A 23,505-nucleotide genomic window follows, 5' to 3' on the forward strand; every position below is an offset into this window, starting at 1 on the left:
ATGTAGTGGTTCATAATCATCTCCTAGAGTTCTTTTGCTGAGTGTAGCTGGTTCAGTTCATTACTGCTCTATTGGAAGTGATTTGGTTCATCTCATTGTTGAAAATGGCAATATCCATCAGAATTGATCATCATATAGTATTGTTGTTGAAGTAGACAACGATTTCCTGGTCAAAAGGTCAAGAATTTCAAGGGAATTAATGGGAAAAAAATCAAATGAAGGTGTCCTAGCAGTAGCAGATCTAAAATTGTATTATAAAGCAGCAGTCATCAAAACTATTTGGTATAGGCTAAAAGATAGAGTAGTTGATCAGTGGGACAGGTAAAGTTCACAGGACAAAATAGTCAATGACTATAGTAATCCAGTGTTTGACAAACCCAAAGACCCAAGCTTTTGGGATAAGAATTCACTGTTTGACAAAAACTACTGGGAAAAATAGAAACTAATATGGCAGAAACTGGGCATTGACCCACTCCAAACACAGTATACCATGGGTTCATGATCTAGACATAAAGAATGATATTATAAACAAATTATAAGAATCTAGGATATTTTACCTCTCAGATCTATGGGGGAGGAAGGAATTTGTGACCAAAGAAGAACTAGAGCTCATTATTGATCACAAAATAGACAATTTTCTTATATTAAGTTAAAAAGTTTTTGTATAATCAAAACAAGATTAGAAGGGAAGCAATAAACTGGGAAAACATTTTTGCATTCAAAGGTTCTGATAAACGCCTCATTTCTAAAATATATGGAAAATTGACTCAAATTTATAAGAATTCAAGCCATTCTCCAATTGATAAATGGTCAAAGGATATGAACAATTTTCAGATGAAGAAATTGAAACTATTTCTAATCATATAAAAAGGTACTCTAAATCACTATTGTTCAGAGAAATGCAAATTAAGACAACTCTGAGATACCACTACACACCTCTTAGATTGACTAAGATGAAAAGAAAAGATAATGATGAATATTGGAACGGATGTGGGAAACCTGAGACAATGATACATTGTTGATAGAACTATGAACGGATCCAACCATTCTGGAGAGAAATTTGGAACTATGCTCATAAAGTTATCAAACTGTGCATACTCTTTGATCCAGCAGTATTTCTACTGGGATTACATCCCAAAGAGATCTTAAAGGAGGAAAAGGCACCCAGATGTGCAAAAATGTTTGTGGTAGCCCTTTTTGTAATGGCCAAGAAACTGGAAATTAAGTGGATGCCCATCAATTGGAGAATGGCTGAATAAATGTTATGGAATATTATTGTTCTATAAGAAATGATCAGCAGGATGGTTTCAGAGAGTCCAGTAGAGACCTACATGAACTGATGCTAAGTGAAATTGAGTAGATCCAGGAGTTCATTATACACAGCAACAAGAAGATTATATGATTATATTTTCATCAATTCTGATGGACGTGGCTCTCTTCAACAATGAAATGATTCAAACCAGTTCAAATTGTTCAGTGATAGAGCCATCTATACTCAGAGAGAGGACTGTGGGAACTTAATGTGGTTCCCAACATAGCATTTTCACTCTTTTTGTTGTTGTTTGCTTGCATTTTATTTTGCTTCTTTTTTATTGGTTTGATTTGACTTTTCTTGTGCAGCACAATAACTGTATAAATATGTATGCATACAATAGATTTAACATAAATTTCTACCATGTTTAACATGTATTGGACTACATGCCATCTAGGGGAGGGCATGGTGGAAGGGTGGGAAAATTGGAACACAAGGTTTTGCAAGGGTTACTGTTGAAGAATTGTGTACACATGTTTTGAAAAATAAAAGCTTTAATAAATAAATGAATAAAACTTACCAGCAAGAAAATTCTATGGAGGAAAATGAACCTTTAGACTTCCCAGAAATCCTGATGAGTAGACAAAAACTGTGAAGAACTTTTGAAGTTCAACACCAAGGGTTCAGAGACAAAGTAAACATAAATGTCCAATGATAAAGTATCAAATATGGATAAACTGCTTACATTCAAATTCAGGGAAATAATATGTGTGACTTCTCTGGTCCCCATTTTCATCAGGATTCATAAAGGGATTCCAATTAGAGAAGTTTTGGGAGTGATTGGAAAGGAGGGAGAAAAAGGTTATACTGGAAGGAAAGAAAAGGTTAGGAAAAATTACCTCACCTGATCAAGATGCAAAAATAGACATCTACACAAACAGAGGGTGTGAAACTCTCTCATCTTGAACTGATCAAAAAAAAAAATAATGTTCATGTGTGCACGCATGTACACACACACACACACACACACACAGAATTGGGTATAGAAAAACACTGCAACATATCCAGTGCAAAAAAAAAAAAAAAAAAATGTTTTGCTTGACTACACATGTTTCTCACTGGGATTTTGTTTTTCTTGCATTTTTTCAGTATGTAGGGAGGAGAGAGAAGGGTGAGTGGAATTAAAAACAGTCTCCTTTTTTGAAATTCAGGTTAAGAATATATTGGAGTACTTGCCATCTAGGGAAGGAAGTGAGGGGGGGAAATTGGAACACAAGATTTTGCAAGGGTTAATGTTGAAAAATTATCCATGCATATGCTTTGAAAATAAAAAGCTTTTTGTTTTGAAAATAAAAAATAAAAAAAAACAACAACAAAAAAGAAATTCAGGTTAAGATACTCACTACAGCAACTCTTTTTAGTACTTAAGGAGTGGTCAAGGAAAAAGCTTAGTCATTTATTGCGTTTTAATGTTACGATCTTTTCCTTGTTTGAGATTCTTATGTTACCTCAAATTTCTTGGGGCAGAGGATTATAACAGAAGGCATATGAGACTATATCAGACTGAACATCTCATTGTCCAAACTATAAATGAGTTGAATAAAATCCCAAATCAGAGAATGCTATTAGTATTGTTTTTCTTCATCAAGATCCTTGGACTTTTGCTTCTTCAGACATGGTTTAAAATCATTTCATTTATTTTTATAAAGTAATGATTGATTCAGTTTGGATGACATGATTAATTTGCATATCATATTGGGTAGCAGTGTCATTTTTATTAGCACGATCTAACCACAATCAATTAATTACTTAAATATTCCTTTACTTCTATAAGGAATTCTTTGTAGATGTATTTGTATTATAATATTTGTAGTTGTATTCACATAATTTTGGGGAGTAGCTAGGTGGCACAGTAAATAAGAGTATCAGAAGACTAGTTTAAATCCTACTTCAAGCACTATCAGTGTGAGGTGGCATCAGTTATTACATAGGTTGTGTGTGTGTGTGTGTGTGTGTGTGTGTGTGTGTGTGTATGTGTATAAGTATCTACCTCTAAGCTCCCAGGATTGTTGTGGGGAATCCAATGAGATAATAATTAGAAAGCATTTAGCAAAGTGCCTAGCACATAGTGCATGCTTATATCAATGTTAGCTATGATGATGATGATGATGATGATGATGATGATGAAACATTTCTTGGAAGAAATTCCTGTCATATATTTGGCAGTTATTTTTGAAAATTATGCTTATTTTGACATCCATTTAAAATTTTGAATTCCAAATAATATCCTTCCATTCATTGCAAAGGTAATGCAGTATGAGAGGATAATACATATAAAGTCATGCAAAACATATTTCTCTATTAGCTATGTTTCTGTAGTTATTTTGAATGAAATTCTGTCTCATTAATGGGTTTTGCTGGTAGTACACAGAGGTGCATGTGCAGTTTGTGAATTTATTTTATGTACTGTTACTTTACTAAAGTTACTAATTATTTCAATTACTTTTTGCTTGAATCTCCATGGCTCTCCAAGTAAATTGTTATTTTTTTCTATTTCTTTATTTGCTAGCATTTTTAGAATAAGTCAAGTGAAAGTACTTACAATATATACCCTTGCTTTACTCCTGAAATTAATGGAAAAGCCTGCAGAGAATATAACAGATGATGTTAGGTTATAATTTTTGAAAGATACTATCTACTCTAAGGAATAATCCATTTATTTCTTTGCTTTCTAATTTTTTCCAAACATAAAGAGGTGGCTTTTCTCAGCAATGTAATGATCTAAGACAATTCCAATAGACTTGAGATGGAAAAATGCCATCCTCAATCCAGAGAGAACTATGGAGACTGAACGTGATTGAAGAACAGTCTTTTTATCTTTGTTCGTTTTTTCTTTATTATTAAAAATATTAAAAATTATCCATGCATATGTTTTGAAAATAAAAAGCTTTAATTTAAAAAAAAGAGAGGGATGAAATTTTCTTGTCTTTTTTCAGAGTTGAATATCACCATTATGACTATGTAATGTCCCATTTCAATCTCCTGTTCCTTCCATTTATATTGTTGTAATTTGTGGGTATATTCCAGTTTTCCTTATGTCACTGTGCATCAATTTTTATGTCTTCCCATGCTGTTTTCTTATGACATCATAATAATTCATTAAAGCTTTGTATCATTGATTGTTCTGCCATTTTGCATTAAATAAATGATCAGCTAAAATAAATAAATAAATAAACAAATAATGAAGAGATTGCATACCTGCATCAGCTTGTTTGCTTTCTTGTGGAGGGAAGATTTAAGAAAGGAAGGGAGGAAAATTTGGTACACAGTCTTACAAAAATGAATTTTGAAAATAAATGTTGAAAACATTTGGAAAAATAAAATATTGAGATAAAAACATAAATGGGCATTATATTTTGTAAAAAATTTTCTGAATTAACTGAAATAATCATATTATGTTCACTATTTTTATTATATGTAATTTTATATTTAGTTTGCCTAAAACTGGAACCCATCCTATATCCCCAGCAAAAACCTAACTTGGTCATAGTGTATAATTTTTAAAACATGTTACTAATGCCACTTGGATTATATTTTATTCAATATTTATTTAAGATATTAGCCTAGAGTTTTCTTTTAATTTGATATGATGCCTTCTTTCTCAAATTATTTTGCAAGCAATGTATATAATACTAAAATTAACTATTGTTTAAACATTTGGTAGAATTCACTTGTAAATCCATTTAGTTCTCGATCCTTTTGGGGGGATTGAGGGGTTCTTCATTTGTCTTGGTCAATTTCCCCTCTAAGATTAGTTATATAAGTTATGTATTTCCTTTTTTACATTTTTAAATGGTATTTTTCCCAATTACATATGGAGATAATTTTTAGCATTCACTTTTTTAATGATTTGGAATTCCAAATTTTTCTTTCTTTCTCTTCTTCATTTAGTAAGGAATTTGATATGCAATATATGTACCATCATGGAAAACATGTTTTCATATCAGTTATGTTTTGAAAGAACAGACTAAAAGGAAAAAAAAAAACTATAAGAAAAATAAAGTGAAAAAAAGTATGCTTTGATTTGCATTCAGACTCCACAGTCTGGAAAGCATTTTCCAATTATATTATTATGTTGACAGGAGCCAAGGTCCATCACAATTGATCATCACACAATCTTCTTGTTACTGTGTACAATGTTCTCTTGGTTCTGCTCAGTTTACTTAGCGTCTTTTCAGACTTTTCTGAAATCAGCCTGTTCACCATTTCTTATAGAGTAAATATATTCCATTACATTCATATACCATAACTTATTCAGCCAGTCTTCAACTGATATTTGGAAATTGAGTGGATGCCTATGTACGTTCTTTCCCCTCTTTTATGGTAATGCCTTTATTTTTCTTTTTTATTATAGGTTTATATTTACAAGATATATGCATAGGTAATTTTTCAGCATTGATAACTGCAAAACCTTTTGTTCCAATTTTTCCCCTCCTTCCCCCTATTCTTTCCCCCAGATGCCTTTATTTTTCAAAAATTTATTTAGTATTTTGTTTTTCCCTAGTTATAAAGAGAATTTTTAGCATTTGTTTTTAAAACTTTGAGTTCCAAATCCTCTCCCTTTTTTCCCTTCCGTGCTCCTCCCACTGAGAAAGTAAGAAATTTGTTATGTTAGGTATGTTCAATAATACAAAGCATTTCCATAATAAATATTATGTTGTAAAAAACAAACCACAGGGGAAAAGCTTTAAAAAATATGCTGCTTCAATCTGTATCTAGACACCAGCAGTTCTTTCTTGGGGGATGGATAACATTTTTCATCATTAAGTCCTTCATAGTCATCTCAGATCATATATTACTGAAATAGCTGTCATTCACAGCTGATCATCTTACAATATTGTTACTTTGTTCATAATACAATTTCACTTGCAACAGTCTTTTCAGATTTTTCTGAGAGTTCATCATTTTTTATAACACAATAGTATTTTATCATAATCACATACCACAATTGGTTCAGTCATTACTCAATTGATGGTAAATTTCAATTTCCAAGTTTTTTCCATCATAAAAAGAGGTATTACAAATATTTTAATACATATAGGTTCTTTTCCTTTTTTCTGTTTTTAATCTCTTTTGGGATACAGACCTATTACTGGTATTACTAGATCAAAAGGTGTATATAGTTTTTTATAGCCTTTTACACATATTTCCAAATTGTTCTACACAATAGCTGAATCAGTTCATAATTCCACCAACAGTGCATTGTGTTAGTTTTCCTAAATCCCCTCCAACAATGAACATTTTTCTTTTCTGTCATATTACCCAAACTAATAGGTATAAGGTAATGTCTCAGAATTGTTTTACTTTGCATTTCTCCAGACAATTGTGAGTTAAAGCATTTTTTCATTAAGCATATAAATAGCTTTGATTATTTCATCTGAAAACTGTTCATATAGTTTGATTGCTTATCTGTTGGGGAATCTGTTGGTTTTTATTTTTATAAATATGAATCAGTTCTTTATACAACTGAAAAATGAGGACTTTATCAGAGAAACTTACTTCAAAAGTTTTTCGCAGATAATTGTATTTTCCTCTATCCTATTCCTCTTTTCCCCTGGTTTATTCTACTCTCTCTTTTCTTTCATTTCGTCCCTTTTGAAGAGAGCAGCAGAGTCAACAATTGTGTTAGCAATAATTTCTAGATAATGAGGAACTGCTTGTAGCCCTATAGGTGAAGATGAAAACCTTTTATCATTTGCAGACCATACAAATTTTTCAACTTATAAAACTCAGTGGGAGATTGTTATACCTAACTTTGAGTTCATCATTGCCTGTGGTTGCCCTAGCAAGTGATTTTGTGGGTCTCATAAAGTCTGGCAGGCCAGACATTCCCCACCCTTGCTCTAGATAAAACATATTTTTACCAATGAATGTATTATCCATATAGGATGCTGGTCATGAAACCACAGAAGGGACTTTGTCTAGAGCTGTACCTAGGCAGTATCTATCTAGGCTCATTTAAAAATCATTTGCCTTGAAGTTTTGCCTCCTTCAGTGAGCTTTTTTATATTCATTAAGGGTGACCATACACAAAGCTCCACTTTGTCTCCATAATCAGGCAATGGTTTGGAACAGATCCTGAGCACCTGTTAACACTTTCTATTCTATATAAATCTCATGTTTCATTCGGGTGGTTCACATATTTTCCTTATGGATAGGACCTGCTAGAAGTGTTAACCCAAATAAATACCTATGCTTGATTTAGAGACTCTATGAGTCTGAATTCTTTCAAGATACCTTGCTACCTGCCCCGTTACCTTAATGTCTGCTCAAAAGTATTCTGTTTCTGACTAGCCTCTGCCCAAGTCTGCTCTCCCTTCTATCACACACACACATCCTTTTCTTAATCCCTTCCTCTCTTGCTTTTGATATTCAACTGGGTATAGACTCAATGAATACATATGTTTTTTTTTCCTATTTGAACTAATTCCAGTGAGAGTAGGGATCAACCATCTCTTTCAATATCTCACCCTACTCACCCCAAAAGCTTTTTCTTGTTTCTTTTGAAATAATTTACCCCATTCAACATCTATTTTCCCCTTTCTCCCACTATATCCCTCTCACCCTTTAATCTTATTTTTTTAGATATCCCTTCATATTCAACCCACAACTCTGTCCTCTCTCTAAATATATTCCTCTAACAGACCTAATAAAGAGAAAAGTCATATATGAGTTACAAGTATCATCTTCCCATGTAGAAATATAAACACTTTAACCCTATCTCTTGTTTACCTTTTTATGTTTTTCTTCACTCTTGTATTTGAAAGTCATATTTTTTAGCATTTGATAAAATCCAACATCCATTCCTAATAAAAACACTTGAGAGGATAGGAATAAATGGACTTTTCCTTAAAATAGTCAGGAGCATATGTTAAAAACTGTCAGTAAGTATCATAAGTAATAGGGAAAAACTGGAACCTTTCCCAGTAACATCAAGAGTGAAGCAAGATTGCCCACTATCACCATTATTATTCAATATTGTTTTAGAAACACTAGTCTCAGCAATGATCGAGAAAGAGATTAAAGGAATTAGAGTAGGTAATGAGGAAACCAAACTATCATTCTTTGCAGATGATATGATGGTATATACTTAGAGAACTCCAGAGATTCTACTAAAAAGCTATTAGAAATAATGAATAACTTTAGCAAAGTTGCAAGATACAAAATAAAGCCACATAAATCCTCAGCATTTTTATACATCACCAACAAAATCCAACAGCAAAAGATACAAAGAGAAATTCCATTCAAAATAACTGTTTAAAATATTTGGGAATCTATCTACCAAAGGAAAGTCAGGAATTATATGAGCAAAATTACAAAATACTTGCCACAAAAATAAAGTCAGATTTAAAAATTGGAAAAATATTAAGTGCTCTTGGATAGGCCAAGCAAATATAATAAATATGACAATATCCCTAATCTATTTATTTAGTGCTATACCAATCAGACTCCCAAGAAACTATTTTAATGACATAGAAAAAATAACAAAATTCATATGGAAGAACAAAAGGTTGAGAATTTCAAGGGAATTAATGAAAAAAAATCAAATGAAGGTGGCCTAGCTGTACCTGATCTAAAACTATATTATAAAGTAGCAGTCACTAAAGCCAGTTGGTATTGGCTAAGAAATAGATTAGTTGATCAGTGGAATAGGTTAGGTTCACAAGACAAAATAATCAATAATTATAGAAATTTAGTGTTTGACAAACCCAAAGATCCTAACTTTTGGGATAAGAATTCATTATTTGACAAAAATTGCTAAGAAAACTGGAAATTAGTATGGGAGAAATTAGGCATGGGCCCACACTTAACACCATATACCAAGATAAGATCAAAATGGTCCATGATTTAGGCATAAAGAATGAGATCATAAATAGATTAGAGGAACATAGGATAGTTTACCTCTCAGACTTGTGGAAGAGGAAGGAATTTGTGACCAAATTAGAACTAGAGATCATTATTGATCACAAAATAGAAAATTTTGATTATATGTAATCAAATTAAAAAGCTTTTGTACAAAAAAAACTAATGCAAACAAAATTAGAAGGGAAGCAACAAACTGGGAAAACATTTTTATAGTTAAAGGTTCTGATAAAGGCCTCATTTCCAAAATAAAAAGAGAAATTGACTCTACTTTATAAGAAATCAAGTCATTCTTCAATTGATAAATGGTCAAAGGATATGGACAATTTTCAGATGAAGAAATTGAAAGTATTTTCATTCATATGAAAAAGTGTTCCAAATCACTATTGATCAGAGAAATGCAAATCAAGACAATTTTGAGATACCACTGCACACCTGTCAGATTGGCTAAGATGATAGGAAAAAATAATGATGAATGTTGGAGGGGATGTGGGATAACTGGGACACTGATACATTGTTGGTGGAGTTGTGAAAGAATCCAACCATTCAGGAGAGTAATCTGGAATTATGCCCAAAAAGTTATCAAACTGTGCATACCCTTTGATCCAGTAATGCTCGGCTTATATCCCAAAGAAATACTAAAAAAGGGAAAGGGACCTGTATGTGCCAAAATGTTTGTGGCATCCCTTTTTGTAGTGGCTAGAAACTGGAAAATGAATGGATGCCCATCAATTGGAGAATGGTTGAGTAAATTGCGGTATATGAATGTTATGGAATATTATTGTTCTGTAAGAAATGATCAGCAGGATGAATACAGAGAGGCTTGGAGAGACATGAACTGATGCTAAATTGAAATGAGCAAAACTAGGAGATCATTATACACTTCAACAACAATAGTGTATGAGGATATATTCTGATGCAAGTGGATATCTTCGATAAAGAGAAGATCTAATTCAGTTCCAATTGATCAATGATAGACAGAATCAGCTAAACCCAGAAAAGGAACACTGGGAAATGAGTGTAAACTGTTTGCATTTTTGTTTTTCTTCCCTGGTTATTTTTACCTTCTGAATCCAATTCTTCCTGTGTAACAAGAGAACTGTTAGGTTCTGTACACATATATTGTATCTAGGATATCCTATAACATATTTAACATGTATAAGACTGCCTACCATCTAGGGGAGGGGATGGAGGGAAGGGAAAAGTTGGAACACTGAGTACAAGGGATAATGTTGTAAAAATTACCCAGGCAATTATTCTGGCAATAAAAATATAATAAAAGTCATATTTTTTTAATTGAGGTCTGATCTTTTCATCAAGAATGTTAAGAGGACAGCTATATAGCACAATAGATAAGAGTACTGGACTTGGAGTCAAAAGGACCTGAGTTCAGCCTCAAGACACTTAATGCTTATTAGCTGTGTGACCCTAGACAAGTCATTTAATTCCACTTGTCATGCTTGAAAGTCCTCTATTTCATTAAATGTCTTCGGCTGAAGGATTATATGCACCTCTGCATTCTTAAATATAGTCCTAGTTCTTTTGTTCTTTAGAATATCATTATTCCAACTCCTCTGATCCTTTAATGTAAAAGCTACTAAACCTTGTGTTAACCTGTGGCAGTATGATATTTGAATTCTGAAGGTTGCACTATTTTCTCCTGGAAAGTTGGCCTTGGAATTTGGCTACAATAGTCCTGGGAGTTTTAATTTTGAGATTTATTTCAGGAGAGGATTAATAGATTTATTTCAATATCTATTTTCTGATTCTAGAATATCAGGTTGTCTGTTTTCCTTGATGACTTCTTGATTATGAAGAATTATCTTGGCTTTTTTTTTGATCCTGGCTTTCAGATAGTCCAATATTTTTAAATTCACTCTCCTGAATCTATTTTTAGGTTGTTTTTCAATGAGAATTTCACATTATCTTTTTTTTTTCATTGTTCTTTTTTGTTTTATTGGTTGATTTTTCAAAAACTCATTAGCTCAATCCTAATTTTTAAAGAATTATTTTCTTTAATGAGCTTTTGTGCCTCTTTTTCCATCTGGCCAAATCTGCTTTTTAAGACATTCTTTTCCTCATTGTCTTTTAGTATTTCTTTTACCATTTAGCCTATTGTGTTTTTTAAGCTGTTATTTTCTGCAATATTTATTTTTCCTTTATCATGCTGTTTTGTTTTTGATTATTTTTTTTTGCATTACTCTCATTCTCTCCCCAGTTTTTCTTCTATCTCATTAACTTGATTTTCAAAAGCCTTTTTGAACTTTTCCATAGCTTGAGACCAATTCATAAGGGAAGCTCTGGATGTAGGAGATTTGATTTTGTTTTCTTCTGAGTATGTTTTGCTCTTCCTTGTCACCATAGTTAACTTTCTGTGTCTGTTTCCCACGTTGCAAATTAATTCTAAATTTCGTAAGAGAGACTCTTTTATCACTTTCTGACCACCATGTGAGCTGTTGAGTTCATAAAATAGTTTTTTTGACAAGTGCATGTTTGATGTTGGAACAATGGAGCCAGCCTAACAGAGTTGTGCTCTCTAAAGTAGAGTTGGAATGCTCTTTCTGGTATCTTATCCTGCCAGGTAATCTTCAGAATCTTCCTAAGATAATTCAAATATTAACAATTCTATTTCTGAACATCCAGCATGGCACAACTTCATCAGAGGGTATGTTGTGTTCTATGTATTATTTAGCAGAACTGTAGTAGTTTAAAAGACACAAGGGATGTATAAATGTAGAGAATCCACTATAAATGTTCACAAGGACTATCTGAATCCAATCTTTGTTAGAACATTCTGAACTCATATGGGTCTGATCAAACAAAGTCCGACACACTGTAACTTGACTGATCAGCCAAAGTCAGAAACACTGTAACCTGACTCTAACATAGTGATTTCATTTTGGTCCTCTTAAAAAACTAAGGACACTAATCAATCAGTAATATTCTCTGGTCAATTTTTTTTCTTCTGTTTGCTTGCTTTGCCAGTCTATTTCTTGACTTTAAAGTCTTTGTTAGGAGTTTGCTTTCAGAGTGTACTATCCCAAACTCCAGGGATTTTTTGCAACTATTTTCATAAATACTTCTAGGGACCTGTAAGTTTTAAGTTCTTCCAGAATGGTATGATGTAAGGAGAGGTCTCTTTACTACTCTCCTGGCCCGTGATCTAGCCTGTGAGTGACAACAAATATTCTTTTCTGCCCTGGAACTGTGAAGGGCCCCCCACTCTATGATTCAATATTTCTTCTTTCATGATGCTCTGATATAATTTTTTTATAGATTACTGGTGCACTGATCCAATTCTTTTTCTTTACCTAGATTCTTGTTCTTTATAAAGTAGGAATATGGCTTGTAAATTAGAAACACTGATCACTAATTCTTGTATCATTGTTTTGCTTTTTCATCCCTTTCTCCTTTGACCTACTTTTTGAAGTTTTTTCATCATTATTCCCTTCTCAACATGACTGCTTCACTCAAGCTTCCCCTTCCTATCTCTGTATTTTGCTGTTGTGTTGAATGCTTTTCTGCATTAAATACTGTGTAAAAATATGATCGGCTATCCTTTGAGATGTTCCTTATTTTTATCCCTCTCCTCCATGTTTGTATACCTGTTTTCTGATACAAACTAATTATAAAAATTAACAAATTCTTCCTCTTCTTTCCTGGCATATATCTTTTTTTTTCCCTTGCTTTGACCTTGCAAAATCAATACAACAGAATTTCCTTTACTCTTTCAGTGATTTGTGATGGATGAAATTCTAAAGGGACACTTACCATGGAGCATTATGTAACCTCCTTCAATTGCTCAAATGTATTAACTTTAATAGGTTTCCATTGTTTCCTTTGTATTTCAAAGATGCTATCCATCTGAGACTATTTCATAAAGAGTTCTTTAAAGTTCCCTATTTTATTAAAGGCCCATTTTTCCCATTTTAAGATTGTACCCATTTTAGCTGAAGTTACTCTTGATTGTAAACTTTTTTTGCCTTTTAGATAATTGCCTGCTAAGATTTTATTTTCTCTCTTTTCCAATTGTTATGCCAACTTCTGTCTGAGTCTTAATTCTTTGGTATTTGGATTCCCTTTTGTCTTCTTGTAGTTATTTTACTTGGACCACTAGATTTTTGGGAGCTCTTTCTAGGGGGTTTATATATATATATATATATATATATATCCTATTTTCACTTTGTCCTTTGGTTCTAAAAGATCTGGAGTAACTACTTATGATTTATTGAAATATGGTATCTACTATGGATCCACACTTAACACCATATACCAAGAAAAGATCAAAATGGGTCCATGATTTAGGCATAAAGAATGAGATAATAAATAGATTAGAAGAACAGAGAATAGTCTACCTCTCAGACCTGTGGAGGAGGAAGGAATTTATGACCAGAGGAGAACTAGAGATCATTATTGATCACAAAATAGAAGATTTTGATTACATCAAACTAAAAAGTTTCTGTACAAACAATACTAATGCAAACAAGATTAGAAGGGAAGTAACAAATTGGGAAAATATTTTTAAAAGTAAAGGTTCTGACAAAGGTCTCATCTCCAAAATATATAGAGAACTGACCCTGATTTATAGGAAACCAAACCATTCTCCAATTGATAAATGGTCAAGGGATATGAACAGACAATTCTCAGATGATGAAATTGAAACTATTTCCACTCATATGAAAGAGTGTTCCAAATCACTACTGATCAGAGAAATGCAAATTAAGACAACTCTGAGATACCACTACACACCTGTCAGATTGGCTAAGATGACAGGAACAAATAATGATGAATGTTGGAGGGGATGTGGGGAAAACTGGGACACTGATACATTGTTGGTGGAGTTGTGAAAGAATCCAGCCATTCTGGAGAGCAATTTGGAACTATGCCCAAAAAGTTATCAAACTGTGCATACCCTTTGATCCAGCATTGCTGCTATTGGGCTTATATCCCAAAGAAATACTAAAGAGCGGAAAGGGACCTGTATGTGCCAAAATGTTTGTGGCAGCTCTTTTTGTTGTAGCTAGAAACTGGAAGTTGAATGGATGTCCATCAATTGGAGAATGGTTGGGTAAATTATGGTATATGAAGGTTATGGAATATTATTGCTCTGTAAGAAATGACCAGCAGGAGGAATACAGAGAGGCTTGGAGAGACTTACATCAACTGTTGCTGAGTGAAATAAGCAGAACCAGAAGATCACTGTACACTTCAACAACAATACTGTATGAGGATGTATTCTGATGGAAATGGAAATCTTCAACATAAAGAAGATCCAACTCACTTCCAGTTGATCAATGATGGACAGAAATAACTACACCCAGAGAAGGAACACTGGAAGTGAATGTAAATTGTTAGCACTACTGTCTATCTACCCAGGTTACTTATACCTTCGGAAGCTAATAATTAATGTGCAACAAGAAAATGGTATTTACACACATATATTGTATCTAGGTTATATTGTAACTACATGTGTTACATGTATGGGATTACCTGTCATGGGGGGAGGGAGTGAAGGGAGGGAGGGGATAATTTGGAAAAATGAATAAAAATAAAATAAAATAAAATATTAAAAAAAAAGAAATATGGTATCTACGGTTTTTTTTTGGTTTGATCATAGTTTTCAGAAAAGTCCAATGTTTCTTAAATTATCTCTTGGCCATTTTTCTAGGTCAGTTGATTTTGATAGAACTTTTAATTTTACAGTATTTGACTTTGTTCTAATATTTTTTGTTGTCTCATTGAATAATTGAGTTATGATTGGTTCATTCTATTTTTCTGATACTCCACTAACTTATCTGAAATTTCCCATCTTTTGGTTTTCTTTTGTTTTTTTCAAATTTTTTTTTTCCTTTGGGGCTTTAATTTCTTATTTTATTACTTGCTTAACTTTTCCCACCTACTTCTGGAGTCTTTGAGGCCAACCTAATCTTTTCTTTTGAGGCTTTATCTGTACTTATTATGGAGTTCTCTCTTCTTATAGGTTTTTATGACTTGAAGTTCTTGTAACTGATCGTATTTATTAATTGTATTTGGAGTTTTCTAGCTTATATCTTCAGTTTCAGTTTCTGAATTAGGTCTTTGTGTCTGCTTGAGGGCTTCATTCTTTCCCACAAGCTTGGGAAGAGTAATCACACTAGAACCTAACCAGTTCAGTAGTCTCTGCAGTCTGGATTCTGTGGATACTGCTATTCTGAAGTGGGTAGCTGGGATAAGTTTCTACCCTCTGTTATAATTCCTAGCTTCTGCCTCTATTTCCTAGTGGCTCAGTATGATTGATGGTCTCGGCATGTCTCTGTTTCACCCGTGCACAATCAGCAACCAAGAGATGACTCTTGGCCACAGCTGAACATCAGAGTCAAGTACATTTCGTACCTCCTCTGGTGCCTCCCAGTGCAGGCTGCCTAAATAGTGTCATCTCCTTAGACTGACCCAATGTTCTGTTGCAGCTGTGATAGAAGTGCAGACTTCAGATCTCTTACTAGGCCCCAAAGGTACCCTGCCTATACCCTGTTTGCTGAATGAAAGTTTAATCCTGGGTTATATTTCAAAATGATAAAGATTATTTTTAAATTGCATCCATCCTTCCAAAGAGCTATCAGGATTATATAATAAATATGCTTTAGTTTATTCTTTATCAATAATAGTATAAAGGATTTAAATTCTTCCAATGAAAACTGAAGATGGACATATATAATATATAAGCTGGGCTCATATTAAAAACAAGGGCTAAATTGCATTGAAGAAATTACAAAGTTCTATTAATGACTTCAAGCTTTTCCCTGGAAAAAGATTTATCTTTTAATATTATGTATATATATATATATATATATATATATATATATATATATATATATATATATATACATATATACTATATATATAAAATGCATAACATTTTAGAGAGATGCTATTGGTCATAGTCATAGTGTTTGAAGAACTAAAGTTAAGGATGTTCCAAAAAAAAAAAGCAAAAGAGAGGCATGAAAGAGGTTACAATTTCTTATAATGATCTAAAATAATTGAGATAAAAAATATTATTGGAAAAATACAGAATTGGGGAAAATGGGGTAGTAATTGATGGACAACCCATGGGTTATAAATTGATGTACTTGAATGGGATGAACTGAGTGAAGAACTTTCATAAGAATGTGACTTTAACCTTATGCCCTAATTGTGACTTAAGACTTTGCAATAACAAGTAGGCTCATAGCTAAAAGTTGCAGGTATTTGATTATCTTAAGTAAACTTACATTCCCCTCCTATGTCTCCCCTGTCTTCCCATCCCAACCTTTTCATTAGCACTTAAATACCTAATAAGGTAAAGTAAAGAGTATAGTATTAACAAGTATTCTTTGTCTCTGGGGTAGATTTCTGTGTTAAGATGCAAGTCTGGACTCCCCTAGCCAATGAGAGAAAAGGTCAGAAGGGGATGGTGCTTCTGTATTGGGGGGGTCTATACAATCTTGTGTTTTGCAGTTTGTGCTTGGCACTCCTCCCTCTCTACTAGAAATTGCCCCTTTTCATGAGATTGTAATAGACATGTGTAATTGCGAAAGGAGATTTTTAGAACGGTGCTCTATATCTTTGTTCCTTTGAACATGGTTAATACTTAAAAGTTATAGATTAACAAATCTACTGAACATCTTAAAGAAATGATTTCTGTAATGTTGAATTTAAGACCATCTACTTAGATATGATAAGATAAACTGTGAACTTTCTAGGATGAATCTCTTACAGTTATCAGTTATTATTGTGTATAATTACCTAAAGTTGAACTGAGCTAAGGATGTTTCATTCTGTCATGCATGTGCTCTTGGGCTGAGGCTTAAAGGACTAGTTTTGATTGATATTCCTGCTTTTTCCTCTTATAGCAAATTTCTATAATCAGGGCAAATGGTCAGTAGAAACTATAAGTACACTTCAAGTATGTAAGATCTTGTAGTGTCCTATCTGAAAATATATGGTCATTATATCCTAAATAAGTAGATAAGTGAATATTTGAACTAGTCTAGATGCATATTTCTGTCTATTTTAATATTTCTGTTTGTGATAGGCATATTTTTTTTGTAAAGGATTACCTAATCTAATTAATGGTGATGTAAATGGTAGCAGTACTCTAGGACAGATTGGTATTAGATTACTTGTTGACTGAAGAAGGTGGAGTTTGTGGGAAATTAAATCTGTCTACTTGCTATGTGAAAACTGATGATAATGACATTGCCAAAAACATCAGAAAATTGGCCTATGTCCCATTCAAGACCTGGTCCTCACTATTTAATACCTCTTAAGAGATCTTAGTCTGGAGGCAACTGGTAGAAACAGATTCTTTGGTTCCGGCTGATAGTTTTAAATGGAATCATACTACCCTCCCTGTTTGCCTTCCCTGTGTGATATAGTTTATCACAAGGGTAGTACAGACATCACTGGTCAAGATGATAAAAAATGAACAACCTGGAGAGGGAGGTCCAATTAGACTTAGAATATTAAAAAGACGAGAATGGACTCCAGTAGAGAAAAAGGACAAACCAGGCCCAGAGGGATTGTAAGCTGAGGATGAGTTGGTTGAGGAAATGTATCAAGAAGGAGGTGAGAGGTCTTCAAAAATTAGTAAGAGGAAAAATTGAATGACATGAACTGAAAGAAGACCTCTCATAAAAATGTGGCCTCGACCCTATACCCTAATTGTGACTTAAGACTTGGCAATAACAAGTTGGGCTATAGCTAAAAGCTGCAGGTGTTTGATTATCTTAGATACTTACATTCCCTTCCTATCTCTCTCCTCCACCCCCCACCCCCTTATCCCTACCCCAACCTTTTCATTGGCATTTAAGTAGCTAATAAGGTAAAGAGTATAGTATTAACTAGTATTCTTTATCTATGGGGTAGATTTCTGTGTTAGAATGTAAGCTTGAACTCCCCTAGCCAATGGGAGAAAAGTTCAGAAGGGGATGGAGGGCTTCTGTGTTAGGGTTTATATAATCTTGTGTTTTGCAATTCATGCTTGGCACTCCTCTCTGTTGGGAGTTGCTCTTCCTTGCAAGATTGTAATAAATCCTTTTTTGTGTTTGTTTTTTTACCTCAAGAATCTCAGATTTTAATTTGGGAAGAGTCTCCCTCCCACACACATTCATGAAAGAATTTATGGAAGAACCTCAGAATGATGGGATGAATTCATGTGACAAATATATGGAAAGAAATGGATGGGAATAATACTGAATAGGGAAGCATAGATGGCATTCTTCTAAAATGGGTAATTAAATTCAGTTCAATTGATTTATTAAGTTCCTACTAAATGCCAGATAGAGTACCTAGGTAGCACAGGGGATAAAGTTTAGTCAGGAAGACATTTAGTCAGAAGACTTCTCTTACTGAGTTCAAATCTAGCCTCAGACACTTACTAGCTGTGTGAACTCAAGCAAGTTACTTAACTCTATGCCTCAGTGCCATCTATAAAATGAACTGGAAAAGGAAATGGCAAAGTACTTCAGTAACTTTGCCAAGAAAACTCCAAATAGGTTAATTAAGAATTAGATACAATTGAAATGATTAAACAATAAAGATATGCCAATAACTGCACTAAACACTAGAAATGACAAGGGTGGTGAAACTGTGTAGAGGGTGGAACTTTAGAGAAGTATACTTGAAACAAGGTGTTAACTCAGTGAAATTGATTATCTCGTTCTCTAGTTCACACATATACTTAGTACTTAGCATGGTGATGTAATGGTTCTCTAAATTCACACATAATCTGTGATAATGCTGTGATAATGTAATTACAATAAGGTATACAAGGGCTAAGAAGGACTGAAAGATAGACATTCTATCTTTGACCAGCCTTGTGGTGACTCTCAGCCTTGTGGTGGCTCTCATGCCTCCTGCACTAAGATCAAAACTGGGCTAGAATAAAGAATCTAGACTCTATTTTTGACCATTCTCATGGTGTCTATCCTGCTGATACCAAGACCTATCTGAAGGACCTCCAGAAAGCCAGCCCGAACATTACAGTTTTTGTTCTAATTTCTGGAAGCTAGCAAAATGTCCTCAATTCTTTTTCTGTCTTAACACTTTAAGTCAGCAATCATCTTGACACCTATGAATTCTCTCTCTTTTGAGATAAATATCATTCTACTATTTGTCATCTGCCATGTTTTTCAATCAAAGGTTGTATTAATATTTGGAGTCACATTTTTTGGTTTATATTAAGTTTTTATTAAAGTAATTCCCTACCCTTTCACTTGAATTTCTGTTGACCAGTTGTCCACCATCCTTTTATTGTGAAATTTATGTTTTTAACCTGAATGCCAGGCTTTGCATGAATTCCTATTAAGATTCATTTTATTCTTTTCAGCCATTACTTCCAGCCACTCAAAATATTAACACTATCTTATGACTCTATTTCATTGGCAAAATTCAGCAGCATGCCTTCTATGTTTTCACTCAAGTCTCTAGTTAAAGTGGCAACGTAAAACAAAATCCAAGGGTCAGCCATTCACAGCCTATCAAGTAAATATTCCATTAATAAACATTCTTTCAGCATGGGGGTATTACACAGGCTAATAATGATGTAACAAACATTAATCAACATGAGGAATTATACATATCCATAAGTCCTAGAAGGAGGGTGAATAAATAACAATCACACATACACCTCCTTCAGCATCCAAGAGAATGTCCAACACCAATCTATTGTCCATTATTTCATGTTTTGAAGTCCTGCAACAGTCTCATTATATGTTAGGGAACCAATGATTCCTGCAGATTTTGAAGTCTCATCAACAATTTTGATGTTCGCTGTCATAGACACATCAAAACGCTCCTCCAAAAAAACAAAAGAAAGGAAAAGCCACAGGTAACCCTAAAGAACTTTTAAATTTAGCTCTTTGTATAAATTCTTTGATTTTTTGATAAAGAGGCAGTAGCTCCGGCAGACAGATTTTATAACCCACCAGAAGGGCAGTGAACAGTGTGAGCAGCTCTACTATCATTAGATAATCACCAGATGATGTGCAGAGATCCAGAAAGTGGTGAATAGAAGGGATCAGATAAGTTAACTGCTTGGGGGAGAGGATTTGCTTGTCTCTCTACAGATGGAGAAGAAATCAGATGGGTGCCAATGAGCAGTATTTGCCTTGTCCATTGAAGAGAGATGGAGAAGGCCCAAGAAACATCAGATGGTTCCATCTCTTGACTACAAGTACCACTGAAAAAGCATGGCTGTTAACCCTATAAATATGGCAATTGACTCATGAACATCAAAAATTGTTGATGAGACTACTACAAAACTGTGTCCCCTTTAATCCGTAAAATAATCACTCTGGAAGCTGTGTCCCCTTTGATCTATAAGGGAGATTCAGAGTCTCAGGCTCTCCTGGGAAAGCATATCTCCCCAGACAAGTTAAGAGGCATCATTCAATTAGAAATCTTGGGCAAATCACTTTCTCCGCCCCCCACATTAATCTTTGGGGGATGCCAACCATTTTCAGGAAATTCCAAATTCTTTCAGGCCTTCAAAGTGATTTTCATTCAATTGGAAGATCTGGGTCTGATGTTAAGTGCTTGAAACTCCAAGTATCTAGGCCTGAGGGCATTGGCTTTCTTTTCAACTGGAAGTTTTAGCCTTAGACTTCTATAAAGGACAATTCTAAACTCCATATTTTTGCAGAAGTCCAGAGTAGGGCTTAGCTGCCTACCAGGACTCTTGCCTGCTGTGAAGACATTCTCTTCTCAGTGCCAACAAACTTCCTTTTTTGCCACTAATATTTCAGGTTCGTGAATTCTTTCACATTGAACCTGCATCCACCAGAAGGGGATTCCCACCACTCTCTGCACTGACACTAGTACAGCCTCAGAAACACAAATTTCAAAAAAAAAAAAAAAAAAAAGAAAGTTTCTACCCTCAATAGACCTTACAATATATTGAGGAAGACAACACACAAAAGCAAGCTGAAAAGTGAGAGGAGTGTTCACCATGAGGTACCTGACACAGGAACATGATCTCCTGAGGCATCAAAGCGATCATCTTTGCTGCTAACCAGATTTTTGTTCAGCCTCATATCTCTGCTCTGATCTTGAGTACCACATTGCCAATTACCTACAGAACATTTCAAACTAATCATCTAGAAGATATATCAAATTCAACAATTCCAAGATGGAAATTATCTTCTTTCTCAAATCCATCTATTTTCAAAACTTCTCTATTTCTTCTGAAAGAACCACTATTCTTTCAGTCTACTGGGTTCACAAGTTTAGCATTATCCTTGCCTTCTCACTCTTCCTCACCCCACATATTCAATCAGTTGTCAAAATCTAGATTTTCTTACATCTACAACTTCTCTCTTGTCCCACCCCTTTTCTCTACTCATATTGGTCCCACCTAAAGTTAGGCCCTATCACCTCTTACCTAGATTATTACAAATTGGCCTCTCCATGTCTGTCACCATTATTACTTCATCCTATTCCAGATCATTCTACACATTGCTACCAAACTGCTTTTCCTTATTCATACATTTAATCATGTCACTATATAATTACCAGTGTCTTCCTACTGCCTCTATAAAACTTCTGTTTAGCTTTTAAAGCCCTTCAAAACTTTATTCCAACCTCTTTTTCCAGCCTCACCATACATTACTCTCTTTCCTGTACCCCATAGTCTACACCAATGGGCTTTTTCTCAGTTCCTTGAATACAATGCTTCATCTCTTCTCTCTTTGACTTTGCACTGGCCATCCTCCATCCTTGAAGGCTTTTACTTCTCAACTCTCTCACAGAATCTCTGTCATCCTTCAAAACAAAGCTCCAAACTCCCTCAATTTCCACTGTTGTCCCTTTACAAATTCTTCTGCATTTATATGTATTTTCTTTATATTTTGTTTACATATAAGAATCTTTAGGGTTTTTTTTCCCATTTAGAATTTTAAGTTGCTTGAGAGCAGAGATTTTTTGACTTATCTTCAGTAATTAGCATACTGCCTGATACTTAGGAGCTTAGGTATTATTGGCTGATTTGTTTGTTACATTATCAAAGGGAATACACATTAATAAGTTCCTGGCACCATCATATTATTAGAAAGTAAAACCATTAGCTTTTTAAAGTTGCTATAACTAAGATCCTAAGGTTTTTTTAATGGAAAAAGACTTTTACAGGCTTAATCACTTAATTTACCAGATAAAAAAACAAATCTAGAGAAGTTACTACTTATTTAAGTAGTAAGTGGCAGATAAAGGATTCAAATCCAGGCTTTTTGATTCCAACTCTAATTCTTTTTCTAGTAGGCTACACTGATTAATATTTAGCTTGTAATCAACTTAAAACCTACAAGTCTTTTTCACGTGATTAGCTTTTAAGTCAAATTCTCCCATTCAGATAACATAATTGTGTACTTGTATAGTTGACTGTTTCAGGACTCACCATTTCACTTTTAAATTATTTAAGTTTATTATCTTAGGTCCACTGTTTGGGTTTATGAGATCTTTTGAAACCCAATTCAATCAATCAATATACATTTATTTTATTTTTTTTTAATTTATATTTTATTTTATAATTATAACATTTTTTTGACAGTACATATGCATGGGTAATTTTTTACAACATTATCCCTTGCACTTACTTCTATTCAGATTTTTTCCCTTCCTCCCCCAACCCCCTCCCCCAGATGGCAAGCAGTCTTATATATGTTAAATATATTACAGTATATTCTAGATACAATATATGTGTGTAGAACCGAATTTTTTGTTGCACAGGAAGAATTGGATTCAGAAGGTAAAAATAACAGTTTACATTCATTTCCCAGTGTTCCTTTTCTGAATGTAGCTGGTTCTGTTCATCATTAATCAATTGGAATTGGATTAGCTCTTCTCTGTGTTGAAGAAATCCACTTCCATCAGCATACATCCTCGTACAGTATCATTGTTGAAGTGTATAATGATCTTCTGCTCGTTTCACTCAGCATCAGTTGATGTCTCTCCAAGCCTCTCTGTATTTCTCCTGTTGGTCATTTCTTATAGAACAATAATATTCCATAACATTCATATACCATAGTTTACCCAACCATTCTCCAATTGATAGACATCCATTCATCTTCCAGCTTCTAGCCACTATGAAAAGGGCTGCCACAAACATTTTGGCACATACAGGTCCCTTTCCCTTCTTTAGTAGTTCCTTGGGGTATAAGCCCAGTAGTAGTATGGCTGGGTCAAAGGGTATGCACATTTTGATAACTTTTTGGGCATAATTCCAGATTGCTCTCCAGAATGGCTGGATTCTTTCACAACTCCACCAACAATGCATCAGTGTCCCAGTTTTCCCACAGCCCCTCCAACATTCATCGTTA

At 34.0% G+C, this 23,505-nt stretch overlaps 1 protein-coding gene across 5 annotated transcripts in view; it reads right to left on the reverse strand.

The window, feature by feature from the left end:
- Positions 1-23,505, reverse strand: part of KCNMB4 (potassium calcium-activated channel subfamily M regulatory beta subunit 4) — a 144,100-nt gene that overhangs the window by 91,253 nt on the left and 29,342 nt on the right. The window contains exon 3 of one of the 5 annotated variants that reach the window (XM_074270565.1): positions 16,139-23,172. The exons of the other annotated variants lie outside the window; for them this stretch is intronic. Coding sequence (XP_074126666.1) covers positions 23,124-23,172 — 49 coding nt within the window. The 3' untranslated portion in view covers positions 16,139-23,123. Of the gene's footprint in view, positions 1-16,138; positions 23,173-23,505 lie in introns of those variants that run through there. 5 annotated transcript variants of the gene reach the window in all.

This window comes from Sminthopsis crassicaudata, chromosome 5 (assembly GCF_048593235.1).
Source record: "Sminthopsis crassicaudata isolate SCR6 chromosome 5, ASM4859323v1, whole genome shotgun sequence".
Lineage (NCBI taxonomy): Eukaryota > Metazoa > Chordata > Mammalia > Dasyuromorphia > Dasyuridae > Sminthopsis > Sminthopsis crassicaudata.